The sequence below is a fragment of the Lepisosteus platostomus genome, chromosome 12 (assembly GCF_059453375.1).
Source record: "Lepisosteus platostomus isolate fLepPlt1 chromosome 12, fLepPlt1.hap1, whole genome shotgun sequence".
Lineage (NCBI taxonomy): Eukaryota > Metazoa > Chordata > Actinopteri > Semionotiformes > Lepisosteidae > Lepisosteus > Lepisosteus platostomus.
The window spans coordinates 4,855,487-4,873,495 of record NC_142622.1 but is presented as its reverse complement, the minus strand read 5'-3'; the positions used below and the strand labels follow the sequence as shown (position 1 = coordinate 4,873,495).

Sequence of the window (18,009 nt, the reverse complement as noted above, 5' to 3'; positions counted from 1 at the left end):
CCTTAACGTCAGTAAAATATTCAACTAAAATACAGTATAAGGCCTGACGTGTTCTCTGAAGCGGTCTCCGAGTCTCCTTCCTGTTTCTCCAATGTAGATGGCTGGGTATTTACTGCAAGAGATACAGTAAATAAGGTTGCTGGAGGTACAAGATGCCATCTGGGTGATCCAGAATTGTCCTGAGGGGCCTTGAATGAGTGTGGTGGTGGATGTGTACTTGCAGGTGATACAGCGAGCTCTGTTGCAAGGGAAAGTGCCTGGTGTGGATGGTTGTTGAGGCCGGTCAAGGGAGCTGTGAACAAGGAGGTTACGCAGATTAGGTGGTCGGCGATATGAGATGATGGGGCGATCAGAAAAGAGGGCTCCAATGGAGGGATCATCCCGTAGGATGGAAAAGTTGTGGTTAATAGTCCTGGGGATAGAAAGTGTGTTAGGGTGGTAGGGAAGCACCAAAGGAATGCAGTTCTTATGGCGGGAGTTCCTGATCGGGTTGATGGTCTGAGGGGTGTTTTTGGCTCAGGCAAGGGCCCTGTCAATCACACTGCTGGGGTATCCTCTGTTGATGAAAAAGGAGTTGTAATGAACAGTTCTTTGTGGACCCTATGCGGACGACACAATCCGAAGAAGTGGGGAAACACTAGGGAAACGTCATGCAGGAATACGGGGCTGAAAACAGGGGGGCGTGTCCAAAGTGCGCTGGTGCACGGGGAAGGTGTGGCCGAGGCAAACAATCCAAAAGAGTAATCCAAAGCGGGTATTCAAAAACACAAGAGGAAGTCCATAGCCAGGTGATCCATCCCAAACACGGAATTAAAAACACGAACCGGGTCGGAACCGGCGGACTAGGAACAGGAACAGAGGTTAAAACCTTAACGGGACCAGGCGCTTCCAGGTCCCGGACTCGCACGGTGCGGAAACCAGATGCAGAGCCAGGATGAGCGACAGCGCCTGGCTTTTAAGGTGGGCTGGGTAAAAGGGATCAGGTGCACAGAATGAAGTCTAAAGTGAAAGGGCTGGAGCACCCTTAAGGAGGGGGGACTATAATCGTGACAGGAGTACATTTTGAGGGCTTGGTTCTCGAAGTTGATGTCGTCGCTGCATAATCGTCGTAGCCTAAGGAACTGTGAAAAAGGAAGAGAGTTTTTAGTGTGGTTGGGGTGAAATGAGCTATATAGGAGGTAGCTGTGTGAATCCGTGGGTTTGTAATAAACCGAAGTGGAGAGTCGGGGGTAGTTGATGGAGAAGTTGATGTCTAGAAATGGAAGAGTAGTGGAAGATATGTTAACCGTATATTTGAGGGACGGGTGGAAGTTGCTGAAATGGTGCAGGAAGAACTCAAGCTGATCGTTGGAGCATGACACCTGAAGAAGGCTCCATGGCCGAAATGTTGTGTTCTCTTTCTTCTTTTTTTCAGCATGGAATAAACCTATTACTTGTTCCTTTGCAGCCTTCAAATGCTGATGCAACTACCCACCTAAAATACAGTATATGCACATGTAGTTCATTGTATCAGCCACACAGCTCAAACGTCCAGATATACTGAGACATTAGAGTTTGAACTTCTTTCAGAACCTCATTATATGCTTTGAGTTCTGTTGTATATGATTGGTATAAAATTAATTCACAAGCTGTTTTAAAATTAATTCTCTCTGAAGACAATCATAGAACAGAAATACTAATCCCCTATGAACAAAACAGTTATTCAAATGCAGTATGGCAATGTATTAAAATATTATTTAGTGCTTGCGGTTATACCTTCCTAACAATTAATAAAATCACAGCTTTTTTAAATGGTCTCATATCTGTCTGAATGAAGGGGCTGTAGGTTTATAATGTTCAAATACTCATTAACTTTTCAACAAGAAAAAAATATGGAATGATAAAAAATGGAATGATTGAAAAAATATTGTATTAAAGGGCAGCATATACAAAAATAAAAATATGTTGTAAGATCCCCTTTCTCATCTTCCATCCCCACCTATTAGTTTATGCAACAGCGTCTGCAGAAAACCAAAGTACGTAGCACAAAGTCAGGTCCTGTACCTCCTCTAAAATGATTGTGTCACATACTGTAATGTTCCACAATGACAATAACAATTCTGAAACACAAAAATGAAAGCCATCATTGATAACTGACAGATTCATCTAAATACAAGCTAGTTCCAGGTGGAAAAAATGTTCTCATTTTCATTTTTAGAGGAAATCAATATAAATTATATAACATCTTCATGCAAATTAGAGATTCTGTATTTCAAATTTTGGTACAGGTATTTGGTTGATGGCTGGGTTAGGCAATGGATTGATGTCCATTCTTTACAACTTTTAAAATAGTTAATTTCTTCTGAAACAAGTTACAGTATACACTAATCAATACTGTATATACAAAGTCTTACTTCTATCACATATTATGTTAGAGGAAGTAGTTCAAGTAGGGAGCTGCGTCAGCATGCATAGGCTGCAAAGGAACAAGTAAAGGTTTATGCATGCTGATTAAACATGAGGTGTGGACACCTGAAGAAGGCTCCACAGCCAAAAAACATTGTGTTTCTGCACTGTATGTATGTGTACTAAATTAACTATTCTATGTGAGACAGCCCTACCTCTCCACTGGTGGTGTCACGGCCTCTACCGCTAGAGGGTGCTCCTACTCTGTCCTGTCCCTAGTTTCCCTGTACTCTGCTTGTCCTTCTGGTGTGTCTTTGCCTGGGGCTATATATTTCCGGGTCACACTTTCCTCAGCATTGAGGGATCGGATGTCCTGAGACCCGCCTAGCACCAGGTCGCCCCACGTCTGTGGCCTGAGGGCGTAGGTTTCTACCCGACATCGTCTGACCGCCTGAGTCCGGGCTGACCCCCATCTCGCCGCTACACAAAGTTTTTCACTCTCCTGCCATTCCAGGGCTTGTCCCTTCTGACATCCATGACAGGTGGCTTGTGAGACCTGAGCACAGAAATCACAATGCAAAGCCAACACATTTGTGCTAGAAGACTTTATTTAACAAAACTGTTCAAATAAAACCTACTCTAGATAACAGAGCTACTGTACCACCGTTAATCCTTTCACTTCCATTTCTAACCACTTTATTCAATGCAGGGCTGTGGGGGACCAGTACATATCCCACCAAGCAACAGGCACAAGGCAAGATACACCCTGGATGGGATGCCAGTCCATTGCAGGGCAGATGCACACACACGCACACGCACAACCACACGCACACGCCAAGGGGAAGGTTTCCCAGAAGCCAATTCCTTTACATACCAAACTGGTTTCCACATGAAAATGTTGGTCTGCCCTTAATCACTGATCTAATTAATCAATTATACAGCACATGTGAATCTGATACACTACAGACACCTAAATGACCTCTAACGGCAGGGCAGTTGAGATGCAAATTACTGCTGGCCCGCCTCAGCATGAAACTGGATTTAGTTGGACAGATACCAATTCTAATGTGATTATTATTGTCAACAACTAAAATGAAGATGTATGTCTTGTTAAATGATTCAATTTGTATAATAACAAAGAGGTTCTTAAAATGATTAATATCTTCTGAAGTCTACCTTGGGAACTCTTGTGAGTCAGTAGTAAGAACAGAAAAAAAGATCTTTTTATATTCTGTTCTATTATCTTTCCCCCACTACCCACTTCAAAATTAATCGTATCTTAGAATATGAAATGCTGTACAAGTTATTTCCATTCCATACAATCAGGGAGAGGTGAATCTACACAAGGACATCCATCCATTTTCTAACCTCTTTATCCAATACAGGGTCATTGTCACGATTATAGTCTCCCCTCCTTAAGGGTGCTCCAGCCCTTTCACTTTAGACTTTATTCTGTGCACCTGATCCCTTTTCCCAGCCCACCTTAAAAGCCAGGCGCTGACGCTCATCCAGGCTCTGCATCTGGTTTCCGCACCGTGCGAGTCCGGGACCTGGAGGCGCCTGGTCCCGTTAAGGTTTTAACCTCTGTTCCTGTTCCTGTTCCTGTTCCTGTTCCTGTTCCTGTTCCTGTTCCTGTTCCTGTTCCTGTTCCTGTTCCTGTTCCTGTTCCTGTTCCTGTTCCTGTTCCTGTTCCTTAATTCCATTGTTTGGATGGATCTCCTGGCTATGGACTTACTCTTGTGTTTTTGGATTCCCTCTATGGATTACTCTTCTGGATTGTTTGCCTTGGCCACACCTCCCCCGTGCACCAGCGCACTTTGGACACGCCCCCCTGTTTTCAGCCCCGTATTCCTGCATGACGTTTTCCCAGTGTTTCCCCACTTCTTTGGATTGTGTCATCCGCATAGGGTCCGGAAAGAACTGTTCGTTACAGTCGTGGGGGAGCTGGAGCCTATCCCAGCATGCCATTCGTTTTTAAACGAATGCTCTGTAAAAATTATTTCTATGTTATTGTTTCCTACCTGTAACTTACCGTACACCCAGTCATGTGCCTGCCGCTTTCACCAGAGGTTATTGAGGATTCTGGAAAAGACCATTTTTAAAAGAATTTACTTGGCAATTTTCAGGCACCAGCAAAGATAGAAAAATGTACACTGTACAGCCATTTTATTAAAGGCTCTTGGCTCCTATAATCCACAGAGCTTTAATAGTGGGGGAAAAAGGGGTCAGTGACATGCATAAGGCTTGCACTGAGAACTTCCAGACTTTTTCAGAAAACACTAAAGAGGATCACCTAGGCAATTCAAGTTGTAAAATGGAACAGAATCAACTGATGAGACTATTGTTAGGATAACAGCTGAAGGATGATCCGAGGGGGGCAGCACACTATTGTTTCCTCATTAGCCCAAAAGCCTCTGGGATATACAGGGTCTAGGAAATCACAGTCCCTGCCTGTGTCCACCACCTCTGCATGCACAGTGCGGCTCTAACGAAGACATACAGTATAAAACACAAAAACAGCTGTATATGTAACCATAAAATGCTCTCTTACAGTATGTCATCTGATGAATAATCCACTATAATGATTCCTACACAAACCCCATTATGATGAAAAATGCTACCCTTGTTCTTATTTTATACAGTAGTCACACAGACAGAGCCTTGAATACTTTTCTTATTTTATTGTTGTAAAGCTTGCAAATAATTAATATTTGTTGTATGCACAACCTATTCCATACATTCAGTTAAAAAACAGAAAAAGAAGTCAACAGATCATTAATATGAAACAAACATTTAAAAGTCACGATTTAAACCTTCACCGTGGCACACCTAAATCAATTTGGTGCATAAACGTACCTTAAAAAGCCACACATTAGTTGACTGGTTTCTGTCTGTGTGCAGTAATAGTGGTTTACATGATTTCAGAAGAAATACACCAATCTTTGTAAGGTCCCTCTTTCATAGTAAATTTCAAGCAAAGATTCAAGCACAAAGACCACAGAGCTTTCAAAACAACTCAGGGATCAAGCTGTATAAAAGCCCAGATCAGGAAAAGGATATAAAAACATTGTATCTCTTCAAGCATGCTGAAGTTGATCATTAAGAAGTGGAAGGCACCCAGACACTACCTAGATCAGACTGTCCCTCCTAACTAAACAAGGGGGAAACTGGAAGTACTGGCCAATATGTATTGTAGAATGTTCTTGTATATACACAGACAAAATATTTCTGTAAACTGCAGAATTAATTATATTGCTGCCATCATCAACACAGACAAATGAGTGAGTTCCAGAGACATTTAGTCCTTTTGGAAGAAACTATAATTTACCCACAATAGATCTTAAATGTCGGACTTTTACAAAATACAAATGAGAAAATTTGGCATTCTTGTCACATAGTTAACTTGTAAAAGATGCTCATTGTGAATTCAACTAATGCCTCTATCCAAAACAGCTTGCATTCAGAATAATCCATGAACCGTAAAGTATTTACAGTACAGTGGGGAAAAAAAAGCATAATGTAGAGCTGACACAAAAATAGCACACAATGCAGTGAAAAAAACAGTCCCAGGTAAGATACTAGCTTCTGGTACAAAAGCATTACCTGTAGTTTGCTTTAATAAAGTCATTGTGTTAGATTTTAGTTTCCAATGGCAGACTTAGAACAATTACTAAATATTCTATTTTACAGTATTAATCACAAAGTCAAAGAGAATGGTGAACCATGAAAACAAAGGAAGATTTGTCACCCACCCTGTGGATAAACAGTGGCAAAATGTCCAGCAGTTAGCACTGCTGCCTTGTAGCACTGGGGCCCTTGGTTCAATTCCAGACCTGGGGTGCTATCTGCATAGAGTATGCATGTTCTCCCTGTGTCCATGTGGGTTTTCACTTGGTGCTCCAGTTGCTCACACAGTGCTGGTAGGTGAATTGGCTCCTGGGAAAATTGGCCCTGGTGTTAGTGCATGTGTGTTTGTGTCTGTGTGTGTCCTGTGCCTTGGTGTCCCATCCAAGGCGTATCCTGCCTCGTGCCCATTGCTTGCCATAATAGGCTTCGGCTTCCCTGTAACCCTGTATTGGATAGCGATTGGAAAATGGATGGATGCCTATAGTTTGCTAACAAGCACAGTGAAAAGTGTGTGTGGACACATTCTGTTCTATTGGGGAATTCGCTTGCGCACAGTTCTGTATTACAATGTACAAATGTGATTAGATCCATTCAATTTCCAATTACTTGATCCAGTACAGGGTCCTGTCCTGGGAGCCAGAGCCTATCTGAGCAAGCACCCCAACCAGTACAAGGTGGGAAAATTCAAAATAATCTAGGAAAAATACTTCAGCTGTGCCAAAATTACTTTAATACGAAAATATGCACAAAATCTTTGTAGAATCCTCTGCATGTGTGACCCTTTTGTCGTGGGATATTATTTCTTGCTTAGTTGTGGGGTTCCTGGTTCTGCTTTATTTGTGTGCCAGGAATGGAAGGGAAAATGGGGTTATTATCTTGCTGCTGATCAGCTCCTTCTCTCCCTCAACTACAAGGATGCAGAACAAGCATCGGGGAGGCTCACTGGCAGCTCACTAGATCAACAGGAACTCTTGTGGTTTATTTTATGGCTCGGACACCAGGATCAGTTGACAGGTTGACAGTCAAATCGATGGGGTTGTGACAAAAGCACAATGACATCTATTTATCCACTATTTTTATTTAACAACTTAGTGCAGTACTTTCTGGGCTCTTATTAATGTAATGTTTTCTAATTGCCTTGTAAATGAACTGGAAACTCAACTTTATGTAGCAGCATGGAACAATGGTGAGGACTCTGAACACGAGGCTGTAGGGTCAAGGGGTCCAAATGCTGGGTAGAATTCAACTACTGTCCCCTTAAAGGTATTCCTCTTAGATTTCTCCAAAGAAATGACAAGCTGTATGAAGAGATACTGTCCAGGTCGTCAAATAATTGTGATGGTAACATAAAGGAATGGTAAATGTATACAGTATGTACTTAGTATATAACACAAACTTAGGTTTATCATATTTCTGTTCCTGTTTATTTGACCCATAATAAACCAAGGACCAAGGACCAAGGTACAGTAGGCTACTCCTGATTAGAGTTTTGATAATGATTTAATGAGAAATGAACCAGCAGGGGTCGCAAATGTACATCATGGAATGTCCACCTATCTAATCACCCCACTCCTCCCATTTCCTTTCAGACTTCTTGTTTATTCTTGAGAAACTACAATTCAAATACTATAACCATATAAACAAATGAAACACAATTAGTAAACAGACCAAGACACAAAGTATTTTTTTCACTTTCTGTGGCCACATAAAAGGAGCTGCGTTTTATAACATTTTTTATATTTTTTTCACTTCATCTATTAAAATCCTTTTTTAAATGACTGAAATAAACCCAGTTAGTAAATTGTCCAACTTAAGAAACTTCAGTATGTTGGGCTTTGTTAGTATTTTTGTTGAGTATCTTCTGCAGGAAATTAAAAAAAATCAATTTCCCTGGTAATAAGTATCAATGTTCTGTAAGTTGCAGCATTTTTAATGTTAACCTGAGGTTTAACTATATACTGTATAATTTAAGTGTCATATGTTGATCTTTGCAAGAGATTGAGTGTGCAAAAAGGTGTCACAATCAATGCCACATTTTCTAAGGAAAGAAAATAAAACCCATCCATACTATACCAGGATTAGGAACAAGTTATAGGTTCATTCCATACTGAAAAGAGAAGAAAGAAAATGCAACGTTTTGGCTGTAGAGCCTTCTTCGGGTATACCTATTTGAACTACTTATACCTAGATTAGTTGTCATATAAAATTATGTTTATATCTCAGCAGCTGTGGAGGTACTGAAATAAACATTTATTTCTCCACAGGCAGTTTAAAGACGGTCAAGAAAATATTTTTGCTTTCTAAATGAAGATCTGAAGCAGACAAGCACTTTTGCTTTGGGATTTAAAGGCTTTTTAAGAGGATTTATGTCTCATGTCAAAAGACAACCTTTCACTTTCCAGCAAGTCAATATCAGATCAAGCAGTAACAACTGCTCGTGAGAAATAACTGTCAGATATGTTTAGGTAAAGACTGCACATTTTATTTGACACTGCTTTAAAGTGTTGGTCTCTGATTGCTGTTAACTATTATTCCAATGATAAGAGCTCCAGTATTCCCAGTTTCTCATGGGAAATGTGATTTTCATTGCAGCTTTCATAACATTGTCTCAAATCAATATAAGATATCAGCTATCTTTGAAGTAAATTCCAATGAGATTAATAAATTGTAATACACACCCCCATTATGCAGATTTCAAACATAAAAATATTACAATACTAATTTCCTTACTAAAATATAATTTAGAACAAAATCCTCTGCCGGTTTTATCTCTGCTTTCACTGAGAACAGGCTTCCTGCTATTCAGTACCATGGCACCAACAGCAGTATGTGCTTTTTCAGATTTGTTCATGTTTACTACTTTTAGTAATCAATTGAACAAACGTGCTTATTGAATGAAGATAAAAGAAATAACAAAATCGATCTTTAATAATGAATCTACGTTAGAAATTATGTTTTCAGAATCTTGCCTTCCATTCCTCTTTTAAACTAATGCTATCGACTCCAATGTGGCTGTCTCTCAAATGTGTCTGCAAAGTGGTTATTTTGAAATGTTATACATGAGCATGGTAATTTTTTAATAAGTAAAACAGAAGAACAAAATTGCCATGTTCAACCCACCTTAAAACCTACAGTTAGTGCTTGTTCAGATTTAATCTTAGCAAACCAGAGAATTGACTTGGCATCAGCTTCCTACAAGCCACTAGGGATCTCTGCTTGTGAGGACTAAACCAGAATGAATCACATGCTTGTGGGAAAAAGCTTGGTCCTTGGGTTTCTGTGAAGATGGGACAACACTGCGTGACAATGAGAAATAAAAGATGCACCTTAATAAGGCACCACTAAAAGTGACGTAGTCCCAAACCATTGAAAGAACACATGTCCGTTAGGAGTGAACGTCCCTCAAGAACTGTCTTACTGTTTTGTGCATTCCCAGCTGGCCTAGGTTACTCCAAGGTCTCTTGAGTGGAGGTGTAACTCATGTATGTTATGCATGATTTAGCCACATGAAAGGGAACCGGGGTCTTAACTAATGGATTTTTGCCCAAGGCTGACCTAACTGCATGATTTTGGACCTTGCTTAGACTGTACCTTCAATGGTAACTAACTGCTTCTGACCAATCATAAATGTATGTTTTTGTATGAAAACTCATCTTCAAGAATAAAAGCCTGTTGCTGTCCGTAGGAACATAAATGAAAGAGGCAAGCTGCTAACTCTGTCTTTCTTCCTTTCTTTATTATAATAAAGACATATTCAGCTTTATTTACCAGAGGAGTGTGGTTTTCTGAGAAGAGTAATACCATGAAGAATAACTATTTTTATATTTGCTGGTAAAAACAAAGCGGAAGAGAACAGCAGTTTTGGGAGATATCTAGGCCAAATCTCATAAGTACAGCGATCTTTAAAAAGGAAAAGAGTTCAGTACACGCATACAATGCATTCCCAATGGGCACACATTCATACTGAGCCCTGCATGCTGCTCTAGGAAACGATGCTCCAACTACTCAGCCACTGCCATCAGCAAGAGGGAATTACTCTCCATTACATCTGGGACATTAAATAATGAAATAGTATCATAAGACTGCTGCTTAATGCAAGGACTTCACGCTCCACCAGACCTTTGTGTTGTCTTTGTGAAGCATAGAGGGTATAATGTCATCAACTTCATATTTAATGCTCTGAAACTAATACATTGCTGTGAGCAAGCAGTTTTATACTTTTACCCCATAGACTAACTATTTACGTATTAAGGGTGTCTTTCTGCTTTACAGTGTGGAATTGACCTTTGCTTTCTCCTGTGGAGCCAGCGTGCACTGACGCTGACACAACTCCCCACTCGAACTTCTTTAGCCAAGGAGCAGCTGCAAAGCTGGAAAAGGAGTGGAGGAGGGATGAGAAAATAATGACAGCAAGGAAGAGAGCTCACGAGGGTACCTATAGCTTTTTGAGAAGTGAGGTCATTGAGGATTCTCTTTTAAAAGTAGCAGGACTGAGCTTGGTTATAATCATCCTTACAAAAACATTTCATACCATCCATCTGTATTCCCTAACTGCTTCTTCCAATTCAGGGTCACGTCGGAGCCAGAGCCTATCCCAGCAAGCACCCGGTGCAAAGCTGGGCACACCCTGGATGGGATAGCAGTCCATCGCAGGGCAGACACACTGACACGCACACCAGGGCCAATTCTCTCGGAAGCCAGTTCACTTGCCAGCAAGCTTCTTGGACTGTGGGAGGACACGAGAGCCCCCAGAGGACACCCACACGCACACCGGGAGAACACACAGCATACATACAGTTCCAGGTCTGGGACTGATCCCAGTGTCCAGCACTACGAGGAAGCGATGCTGTCCGCTGCGACACCATGCTGCCCATGTATTTTTTCCAGACAAGCAAATAAGAAGGAATTTCACTATGAAGGTTTTAAGCAGATACATTATTTTTTTTCTTCATAGTTTTAAATGTCCAGTATTTAATAGACAGTGAAATGGCTTCATGTTAAATTATCCCAGGGATCAATAAAGTATAGCGATACAGTATTTCAGTACTACTTTCATAACATTTTATATTACTGCCAAGGGCGTGACCCTTGAAGTGCAAACTTCTGAAGTGCTCCTGTTTACAGCAGAGCTTCCTCTCAGCAAAGTTGAGATATAATAATATGCTTTCTAAAAACAGCATATTGAAGAAGATATTGTATTTCTGACAGACTGTCACCAAAATGAAGTGGAAAGATCCTTTTAACTGAAACAAGTGTCAGACACTTGGCTATGTCTCCCAAATTAATGAAATTATCAATGAACACGTTCGCAGAGAAAGACTGACCATTTGTTTTTTTTAAAACAAAGTTTATATAAAGACCTTTATTTCAATACATCATGTCTGGGCACTGTACATTAAAATACTGTACAGAGACACTAAAACAGTCAATTGTACAGAATCAAAAGCTAGAGTATAAAAGGGAGTTTAAATACAGGACTTCAAAGTGCTGCCTGACTTTTATTAGTGCCTCATGTGAGCTCCCACATTCCTAACCTTAACCCTCAAAAGATCATTATTTCAGATCCAAAAACTAGGGAGCTGCAGTCAGAAGACTAAAGTGCTAATGCTTTGACTCGCAAAAGCAGTCCCCAGTCCACAAGAACTGTATAAAAATGACCACTGTTTTACCTTTTGAAAACATGAACAATCATGTGGATCTGGGTGTTAATATAAAGAATAGTTTATGGGAATAATGACTATGAAGTTCTATATAAATGAAAACTTGTACTAACGTTATACACAGGGCATTTACATACTGTTACTAGCACAGCGAATTTGCACACATTCTTTCATTAAAAGATTACTTGCATGTACTGCTATGGAGACAATCATAGTTAAACTTTGTATTGTAGTACGATTCTAAGAGACAGTCAACATGAAATTAAAAAAAAGATCTTGCATACTGTATCTCGTTAAAGGCGACAACAATAACAGATATAAACAGAACATGGCATACAGTATTTATTTTTCATAAGGCTTTTGATAATATTCCTCCTAAAATATGATTTATTAAGATGAAGGCCATACCAAAAAAGGTAATACATGTACTCATACTGAGAACTGGTTCATGAACAGAAAACAGTGACTTAGGCAAAGTACAGAATACTCAAAATGGGATGATGGAGTTAGTGGAGTACCCCAGGAATCTGTGTTAGGACCACAGTTTTTTTTAATTTATATCATTTTACTGTATTGAGTAAATTAGTAAGGTTTTCAGGTGATACCAAAATATGACCAGATCAGACTGTATAAGTGTAGAAACAATGAAAAAAACTAAATTCAAGACTGGACACATAGCTGATGTAATGTAGTCAAGAAGAGTGTCAAACACAAGCAATACAAACAACCAATATGAGGTCAACAACACAGAGCTTGAACAAACAACCTACATAAAATACAAATATCCAGGTTAACAAAATGTTTCGTCCTGTAAACAGTGAGGCGAAGCAATAAGCAAGGTGAAAAGCATGACTTAATATATTGCTAAAATTGTAGAATCTAAATCAAGGGATGTTAAATTGAAATTGTACAACACATTAGGAAGAACCCATTTAGAATACAATGTACTATTCTTTTACCACATTACAAAAAATGCTGTGTATTGTGCTGTGCATGTCCCGAGAGATTAGCATGAATACATATCCCAATGTAAATGTACATATGGCAAATAAACTCCTCTCTCTCTCAAAAAAAGATACTGCTGCTCTGGAATCGGCCCAATGCAGAATAACAAATTGAATGGTTCATTGTAAGCCTTAAAAGAATATCCCATTTTGGCATTTCAAAAGAATTGAATCCTTCTCGTTAATAACATAGAAGAATATGTTCAAAAATTCAAACTAGTCTAGGATAAATGAGCTACTAGCAAACAAATGAGCTAGTTGAACCGAATACCCTCCACTTATTTGTAACCCTTACTGTATGTTCATACAGTATATGGGTGTTCCCAAAAACCACAACAACTTTAATATATCAAACAGCAAAAAAATAATACATTTTGACCAAGATAACAGCTACACGTAGGAATAAAATGATTTGTTCCTGTCAATCACACAAAATGTGCAGAAAAGAAAAAAAAATGCCTTCATCTGAAATACTGACAAGAACTTGTCCAGATCAGGACTCTCTCGCTCATCGTACTGTATACTGTATACTGTAGCCTGTTAACTTACAGTACTGTAGAAGGGCAAAAAAACACTGAAAATTCAAGGTAAAAAATTTTATTCCACAGAAATAAACTGCAGACGTTTTGGAAGCCATAAACAACAAAAACCATAAATAAGAGATCTGAGTATTAAAACATTTAAAAAAGAATAACAGATAAAAAATTCAAATTTAAGGTGCTCCACTCTCCATATCGTAGAGGTTCAAACCACTAAAAACTATACAAAAACACTATTCATACATAACTTTAATTATCAGAAAACTTCTTAGTTTTTTTTTATCTACAACTGTAAAAATAAAGTTTAATTGTCTTTCAAAAACATTTTGATAACCTCAGCATCCAGATTATTTTAGGCATTGTTTTTTGTCATTTAGATTATAATAATTCTGTCTTTGGAGAGAGGAGTATCTGTCAGATATTTCAAATAAAAAATACACAAAATGCGCTTTGTACAAAATTCAAAATACTGCAGTCTTAATATAGTGCAAATGTAACATACTTTCATAGTGTAAATATTTTAAAATAATGTCTCACATGGAGAACCCTCCAAGGTTAAGGTGATATTTTAAGATCATGCAGCCACTGTGAATGATGGGTATGAATAATAATTACATCTTGACTTTATAAAGGTTCAAATATAAGCAGCAAGACGGTTTTGTGATACAGCATGAGGTAATTAATATTCATATCCATTGTATATATACAGTATATAGACTCACCATACATAACATCTTAAAATACAGTAGAACTTAATACTGACAACAGTAGAAAAACATTTCTCATCCGAAGGCACTTCTGAGCTGGTTTGTAAACAAATCACTTCAAAAAGTACCTTATTCATTTATTCTTTTCACTTTTCTCCTGATTAACACATTTGCTGGCCTTGGTCTCATTTTTCTTCCTGAAAAAAAAAATTGAATGGCATACATAAAAAACACTTTTAAGAAAGAAGTCAAGCAAACTATTTTTACATTCCGATTTGGTTTTCCAGTATTATGGTTCAGTGAACTTGTTGGGAGATGTGTTCACCCCTTTTTAGTAACAGTTATGACTCCCTGCTTGCAGTCCTTGTATAGGTATGATAACTAAGTCAAACACAATCTCATGTTAACCTTTTTCAGACACTAAATCCCACTCATATGGAAAAGCAGTTATTTGGAATAAAATGTCCAAATTCCAAATTTTTTTGCAACCATTTTTTTTGGTGGCCGATTTATAAATTACACAATCATCTTGCAAAATGCTGCACTAAAAAATTCTAAATACCATTTCCCAGGTTGCGTGTTAAACGACAAAAGCACATAAATCTAGAACTTTTATTAAATTCACGTCTATCCACACACCTTTTGTGCAAACTGCATTGCACACTTGCTTGGAAACAAAATTGTTGCTGTTCCCTCCACAGCCAGTATAGATAAACTCCACACAGGACTTCCGGATTGGACTGTAGTAATACCGTGGTATGGAGGCAGAACAAAATCCTTTATGCTCTGGGCTGAGGCAGAAAGCTGGAATGGCTGGAGAACAAAAGACCAAGCAGAGTTATTGTAGCCTGCTGTGTCACTGCACAAACATCACACGCATGCACGGTTCAATGTCTGAGGGGTTTTTCAGAAATGGAAATGCTACTGAAAACTCCACGAGTTTAAACTTAAGTCTGCAACTATTGGAAACGAACGGCAGAATTACAGTACCACCCTGTAGACCGATCTTAATAGAACTCAGGAGCTAAGCAAGGCTGGGCCTGGTCAGCACTGGGATGGGAGACCTCAAAGGAAAGTCAGGCTGTTGCTATAAATCTGGGGTGTCTGGGACTGTTGATGCATAATATCTGCCCTGCATGACGCAGGTCTGTGTGCAGCTCAGAATGGCTAAGACCTGTGATATGTTTCCCTTATGTTCCATTACACATATTTTCAGTTCATTACCTCTAAATGATGGACACCAATAACATCAGCAGGTCTAAGCCACATGACATGTGAAAATTAATAGCCATCAGTCTCAGGGACCTTGCCTAGCTGGTAGGCATATTATTCTCACAATGGAAACCTGTAGTCGAACTATTGAGGATTACGTTAAAAATTTAAAAAATGTTCATGCTCTGATTGCAGTTCAAGTTGTTAAAGCATCGAACTGATTTCCCCCTTCCTTTTAAAATAGAAACGGGGTCAAGATTAGAGAAAATACCGTAAAAGGCTAAAAACTCGCCTAGCACTTACTGTAAGACTTTGTGGGTTTCGTTTTGCCTCCTAATACGGTAAACGCATTGCAGAGCGTGAACTTGAATTCTCCTACAGTACATGGCCATGTTTTTATTCTTACAAGCCAAATTATAAAGAATTTCAATGGGCAAATGTATTGCGAAACAATATAGCAACACTTGTCAGGAATTAACCCCTCGAACTGTAGAGCACAAGAGAGGCGTCGCATCAGGTATGAACATGTAACAACATACATCTGTGAGGGTCGCAGGATTCCATGCAGGATCGCTTATCATCAAACTGATTGGCATTGCCGCGGCAGCCCCCATAATCGAACTCTTCGCACTGCATCGCGGTGAAATTGAAGTAGTATTTCTTGAAAAGAGCACGGCATGGCCCCTCCTCTTTATCCAATCTGCAGATTTTGGGAATCTCTAAACGTACAAGAAATGGAGTTAGGCGAGTTGGCAACCAAACGCATTAACTTTGTAGCCCCCACCACCACCACCACCGCACACAGACGAAAATTATTTTCTACCTCTAGATAACCACGTCATGTGCTTTACAAAGGTAGAACTTCAATGGTGGGTGAAGTGAGTGATAACAAATACACATGCCAACACGATATACATTTAAAAAGTGGCATTCGCGCATTTAAGGCAGGAAGTTTAAACAAAATGTGTTGCACACTGTATTTGAAAAAAACGGACCAAACGTGACAGACTTAAGACAACCTCTTTTGGTAAAGCATTCTGGAAATTATTTTCCCACTAAAGGAGGCTAGGAAAGAACATCATGAGTACGCTGATGCCAAATTAAGACAAAATGATCATATTTATTGGAACGTTATGCGGTTTGCATTCGGAACAATAACATAGTATTCTACAAATTATCATTTTCTAACATGTTTTACATAAAAGTCACACATCCACGGTAAAACATGTTAACGTGCATGATCCTCCAAAATGTGGTCGTCTCCAACAATTTGTGATATCATCTGGTATTGTATGTGAGGAAATAGACAAGGAAGCATTTCATTTCAGTACACTGGTACATATAACAATAAATTCTAAACAAACCTACACTTTCAAAACCTCTAATAAAAAAACACTGCTGTGAAGTAAATACTAATTGACTGTGAAACATTAAACATTCAACTCATGCATCTGTATGAAGTTGGAACAAATACTGAATAGGACTGCGAAAATAAAATGACTTGAATTATACTGTACATTATGTATAAAATAAGATTGACTGCTCTGTCTTATTTCAGTATTCTCTTTTTAATAAAACAAACTTCCACAGAGCTAACTGACGTGTGTTTTAGGCATAACCATCAGACGTTAGCTTAAGCTGAAACTTTCGTTAAAGTCTACTTTCACCTTTCTGTCGCTCCTTTCCAAGGTTACGCACACGTGCTTGACAGTTTTTATACATTTCACATGGGAAGGGATATACAGTACTCACTTGGTATCTTCCAGCATGTTTTCTCGCATTCTTCTAAAGTTTCAAAATTATTGTCGTTTCCCTGACAGCCGCCGTAGCTGAAGTCCTCGCATTTCTGCGTGTACCTGTTGTAGTAATAACGCGGAATCGTGGCTCTGCAGGGACCTTCAGCCACTGGGAGCAGACAGACCTCTGGAACAGAAAGAGAGTTTATACATCATTTTTAATTTAGGGTTCCAAAGAAATTTTCTCCAGTCGAAAACAAAACAGCGACCGGCCCATGTTTTCTAACTGAGAACAGACGCACATATAGCGCTCACACACTGCAGTAATTTGGGCATCCTGAAAAGTCGCATCGTCTCTAATTTTGTTTCTTCTGTGCAAAACGTTAACTTTCTAATCCGAAACAATCAAAACCCGTTAAGGGCCAAATCAGAATGACTGGAATAAAAAAAAAAGTTTAAACCGTTTTGCTTCCCTCAACAGTCATCTCTCATCTTGTGTACAAGGCAGAAAACGTGTTGCAGAGCAACGGGAAACAGTTCAGTAGAAGTTGGCATTTTACCTTTTGGTGGCAATCCAAACGCTTGTACAAGCAGGGAGAAAATCAAAATGATGTTTCCTGTTAATGATTCCATTGCTGCAGTGTTGGCTGTATTGCGGCCCTAGCGAACCCTTTTCGAGATCCCTTTGAAAACAGCTTTCCGTTTTCCAGAGCCTCTTTTATACCGTGGAAACTTTCCGGCTGGGAGTTTGAAAAGGGCGTGCTTCACGAGTCATTTCCAGTCACTGTAGTGAAAGTTACTTAATTCCTTTGTTACATGTGAAGTCATATTTTACATCAGTTCGCGATACTGCTGATTGAATCACTTGGGCATCACACGCGTTTTGCTCAGAATACTGCAGTACAACGTAAATTATTTAAAGCCCAAAGTCTTTGCCTCGAATTGCACATAATGTCATGCCTTCTCTCCATAGGCTGAATAGGATGGTTGAGTAGTTATTACACATATACTGTACTCATCTCCATTCTTCACCAAAATCAGGAATAACACATGCGTATGCATTCAGAATCTAACTGATTTTGGCGAGATATGTTAGCAGGGCAAATCGTCAGTGTTGGGTGTTTTCTTTTTACGCTACA

General features: G+C 39.2%; 1 protein-coding gene across 1 annotated transcript; it reads right to left on the bottom strand.

Annotated features, from left to right (window-relative positions):
* Nucleotides 1–11,338: 11,338 nt before the first annotated feature.
* tfpi2 (tissue factor pathway inhibitor 2) lies at nt 11,339–17,599 on the bottom strand. Its single transcript, XM_088600536.1, has 5 exons — nt 17,431–17,599; nt 16,887–17,057; nt 15,674–15,853; nt 14,562–14,735; nt 11,339–14,119 (listed from the first exon to the last, which is right to left on the bottom strand). Exons 1-5 carry the CDS (start codon nt 17,501–17,503, stop codon nt 14,052–14,054), a joined length of 666 nt encoding a protein of 221 aa, XP_088456662.1. The 5' UTR covers nt 17,504–17,599; the 3' UTR covers nt 11,339–14,051.
* Between the last annotated feature and the right edge of the window lie 410 nt (nt 17,600–18,009).